Here is a 4799-nt window from a genome sequence, read left to right as displayed (position 1 = left end):
GGCGGATTGACCGAAGATTTATCACCTGCAAAAACAAAAGGAACAAACAGAACTAAAATTCAGAGAACAACTACACAAGATAAAGACACGAGTGGATTTCTTTCACTTACCTCAGCCCTGATTCCTTCCTTTGCAAGAATATCAGCCGCCTATACAGATTCGAGCAAGATCAATTCCAGATACAAAATTCAAACAGACTAGTATTGCAAATTGGCAAATAATATTTATTATCTGAACCAGCTAAAGTACGAACCAATTAAGATTTTTTTAGCAAACCATAAAACACATCAAACATGATGCATTCAATCAAACAAACAGTTCTAGTTTTGTCGACATAAAAAAATATGTCCAGAAAAAATCTACAAACTTCTTAGTTATTGATTATAGAAGTGTGCGTGGCATTCTAGCCTCAAATGCGGTAAAAAACTAGACAACATTAACTAGTGTTGAAACTTGAAATCAAAATCTTCACAGGTTTTGTGTAAACCAAAGCACAAAGTCCAATTCAAATGCAAATGATATATCAATTGCAACTTGCTCATTCACAAATAGAATGACAACCTGAAGCGAATAGTCAACCATCCTTGAGAAACATGTTATAGTCACATCCTTTCCTTCACGTTCGATCTGTCAAAAATATGATGAGCCAGGATTATACATGTGTGCGATGCCAATAAAGATGCGTCGAGGTTTACCTTAGCTTTTCCAATAGGAAGGCAGAAACTGGAATCAAGAACTTCGGCTGAGACAGGAAATGATGAACCATATCTGGAAAAGAAATAATCCCATGACATAAATAGACACAGACTAAGATTGATACAGATGCTAAAATCACAAGCATCGATGTAATACTACTCACAGCAATTCATTTTCTAGGAATACAACAGGGTCAGGATCCCTGATGGCAGCTTTAAGTAGACCTCGAGCATCTTCTGAAGAGTATGGTGCCAGAACCTTTAATCCTGGACATGAACCATACCATGCTGCATAGCACTGAAAGGATGCGTAAGTTCAGAGATGGAACGGTAACTGGGTATAGTGTAGCAAGATTTCTTCCCAAATCAGATAATAATGGAAGCGTCAAATCAACTACGAACAATCCATTTATCACATAAATTTCATTTACGAGTTAAATGCAAATGTGCAACAAAAAAAATCCTTCATAAATCCCTGTTCGCGGTGGGAAAGAAACTACTGGTATCACAGCTCAGGAAGCACTGCAACATTTAAACACAATAAGCAATGCTATGTTTATCACACAGCAACTACTTTGCAGGCTCAAGTTCTAGCAGCATAGGTTAATGCTCAGAAGACAATAATGAAAATATCATTTAAATTCAGATGGAGATTCTTCCCACCCTTCATTAAAGGGGTAACAACGCTGCTTTAAGCAATCCAGGAATATTTAACCTGGCAAGGTGCTGATTCACACTACACATTTCCAACTTAAGTTTGCAGCCCTAAAAGAAGTCATTTCTGTCTTCTTTTGAAGAAGGATATTTTCAAGGGGGCTTCATAAAAGATCTTCCCCTCCATGTTCCGACTCATCAGCAGGAGATACCGTCACAGTTTATTCAGTTAATGATGATTCCTACACATAATGCTACAGAAGTTGGGAAATTGGGAAAAGTTTTTCCATAATCACAGCAGTAAATGATCCTCTTCCACTCCCTCTAAGATTAATTACAAAAATAAAAACGAAATAATAAGGGGTTAGACTTTACAGGTCTGAGGAAACATTATTTACTGATCACCTTGGGCGAACTATTCTGGTTAGCCTTTTTATTTTCTTTCTTTGATAATGTTAATTGGTCCAACATAGAGTCAGCCAGCAGGGAGATGTGAAGTGGGGGTTCGTAGTATTTTCCCTCTCACTTCAGCACCAGAAGATAAACTTGATCCAAAGTTAACTCCTTGGTCTAGGAGGTGAAGTTACATACAGTCACCTAAAACTACTCTCATGCTAAAACATACTAACAAAGGCTTTAAAATACAAAATGTCATGAATACCATATGCACCGCATAGCAAGGTTGTGTTAGAACATATTCTAGTTCGTACCTGAGAATGTTGAGCACCAACACCAGCAGCAGCACCGTTTGGGCCTCTGAAAACAATAGGCACAGACATCTGACCAGCAGACATGTAATTTGATTTTGCAGCAGAATTAATGATGTGGTCAATAGCCTGAAAAAAATTAAAGCTCATAACCTCCACATGCTTCCAAAGTAAGCTTCTTAAATAAAGAATTCAGATAAAATTGCTTCGGTTCACGGATATTGCCATGTTTAAAAAAGATCCAGAAAACCTTTTCCCTACTACCACCTCCCCGCACATTAAAAAGGTAATAGCGAAACAAACATATCATCTCGTAGAAACACTCTTTAGTTCATCTATTGATGAATTGGATCATCAAAGGAATTAAATTCCCCTTCTACTTTTGAAGCGCATAAATTGATTTATAGCTGATACTAGCATTCATCAATAAAAAGTGCAATAAAAAAATGTTCTTTTCCTCTAGATCCTGGATGTCTTAAAGTAAATTTTCCCCTAAAATCCATGTCAATGTTGTTTTGACACAATTTATCATTAAGAGGTAACATAACCAAAAGTCAGAAATATAAAATGTGTCTCCATGGGTTAAATTTTTTTTAGGTTTCGCTTGTTATTTACCAGTTGAACAGAATAGACAAGTCACAATTTAGAGCTACATTAGCTAGATGATGGATATTAGAAACACATACAGAGAATCAGTATACAATCCTACACGCACACAGGAACAATAGCCAAGAAAACCCACAAGTTACCACCGACAACAAGCAGTTGTAACCTCAGAGATGGAATTTAGATCAATGATCCAGAATTCAATAGAGTATTTTAAATTTTAAAATCAGCCTAGCCAAATATAGCAACGGGGGAAGAACTATAACCTGCATTGAGAAGTTAAAAGTCATAAACTCAATCACAGGCCTTAGACCATAATATGCTGCACCAACTCCAATACCAGTAAATCCCGCCTGCAACAATGAGCCCAGTTGAGAATTCCAGGTTTTGCCGCTCAATTCAATTCTAAAAATTCTTAGAAGTACAGATAAAACCAACCTCGGTAATGGGAGTGTCAATAACCCTCTCAGGACCGTATTTGCCCAAAAGACCTTTGGATATCTAATACAAACCATTGTAAAACAAAAACTAGATCAACATACCGTCTCATCAGAGAGTATCAACTATCAAGTAGCTCGTACAAAGACTCACCTTATATGCACCCTGATACTCACCAACCTGCATAAAACCATTAAACAAGTCAACAAAGCATTAAGGAATCCAAAAAGCAATCCACAAAGCATTAAGGAATCCAAAAACCAATCCAATCGGTATAAAATGGTCTGTTCGGTCTCAAAAACCCTATCAAACTTCTATGATACCTCTTCTCCCATTAAAAAGACTTTGGGATCAGCAGACATTTCTTCATCAAGCGCCGAATTTAAAGCTTCACGCACTGTCATCTGCAGGAGAGAGTGAGTGATACAGGATCATTTACCATAACTACACATCACAAATACCCAGGGAAGGTAAATCTCATAACAGGAAGAACTAATCATAATTAAATTTAAGAACTAGGTAAAGTATTACAGAAATATAATACTGATTACCTCCTTTGCGGAGGAAGAAAAGGCCTTGGATGCAACCACTCGAATCCCTTGCTCCAAACTCTTCCCAACCAAACACAAAAAATGAAACATACAACCGAATCAATAACACAATCAAATCAAGAAACAAAGAAGCTGCCATTTTTTACCACAGGAGCAAGGTTGCCTTTGCAGGCGACTCTTTGCCTTATAATCCCCAACATACTCCCGTCTCTTCGCAACAATCCCTAAGTCACATCAAATTACACAATAAAAATCAAACAAAAGGCCAATAAATTCGTATGCACACGAGCAAGTCAGATTTCCTTTTCTGGATCAAAATCTGACTGCGATACATCAAATAACAGCATGACGTCTAAAAATACCGCAAATCCGCCAATTAATACCTACCGAAACAACTAGAAAATGATTGAAAGATAAAACAAATGGAAAAACCAGAGAGAGAGCGAGAGATTAGAGCGAGAGATTACCTGGTCGGTGGCCTCAAGTTGGATAAATTTCTCTGTTTCTGCCTTTTTTTTTTGAAACAGCCACGATCACCTAATAATTATATAATTCATTCCCAAAAAAATATATAATAGAAATCGCTTCACTGCAATTGCTAATTGAATTATACTAGCAATCGTGTCAGTGCAATCTTATATTTTTTAAATTTACTTTTTAAATAATTTTTTTTAACTGACAAAAAAAATTTATTAATCCATAACTAAAATAAAAGTAGGTTTTTCACAAAAATAAAAATAAAAGCACGCGAGTAAGTAATCGAGCTTACAAGACCAATCATTGAATCAACGCTCCTAGATAGGGGTGATCACTAGCACAGTTTTGCGGTTTTTTTTTAAAAAAAGTCAAACCGAATTGCTATATGTGGTCGGTTAATATTTTAAAAAAATAATCACAGTTTTACATGTAGAATTAGTCTTACGGTTTTGAGCGGTTTCAGGCGGTTGCGGTCGGTTTACGGTTTTTTAATGAAAAATATTAGAACATAATTCTAATTTATTTGAAAACAACAACAATATAGTGTCTTTAAAAATAAAATATTGTTCAAATCATAGAAAGATAAAACTAGATAAAACAATAATCAAGATTCAAAATTAAGTTAATAATCTAACAACACAACACACTCACAACAAAAACGAAATTTACAC

At 35.9% G+C, this 4799-nt stretch overlaps 1 protein-coding gene across 1 annotated transcript; it reads right to left on the bottom strand.

The window, feature by feature from the left end:
• Nucleotides 1-4: 4 nt before the first annotated feature.
• On the bottom strand, nucleotides 5-4258 carry LOC140969730 (pyruvate dehydrogenase E1 component subunit beta-1, mitochondrial; the record flags this gene model as incomplete). Its single annotated transcript, XM_073431164.1, has 13 exons — nucleotides 4119-4258; nucleotides 3798-3875; nucleotides 3652-3711; nucleotides 3424-3504; nucleotides 3254-3280; nucleotides 3101-3163; nucleotides 2929-3015; nucleotides 2060-2185; nucleotides 860-993; nucleotides 696-768; nucleotides 562-627; nucleotides 111-149; nucleotides 5-25 (listed from the first exon to the last, which is right to left on the bottom strand). Coding segments are annotated over exons 2-13 (831 nt in total), but the record flags the coding sequence as incomplete, so codon positions are not given.
• Between the last annotated feature and the right edge of the window lie 541 nt (nucleotides 4259-4799).

This window comes from Primulina huaijiensis, unplaced genomic scaffold (genome assembly GCF_012295235.1).
Source record: "Primulina huaijiensis isolate GDHJ02 unplaced genomic scaffold, ASM1229523v2 scaffold42629, whole genome shotgun sequence".
In the NCBI taxonomy this organism is placed as follows: Eukaryota; Viridiplantae; Streptophyta; class Magnoliopsida; order Lamiales; family Gesneriaceae; genus Primulina; species Primulina huaijiensis.
This window is presented reverse-complemented; position numbering and strand designations above follow the sequence as displayed.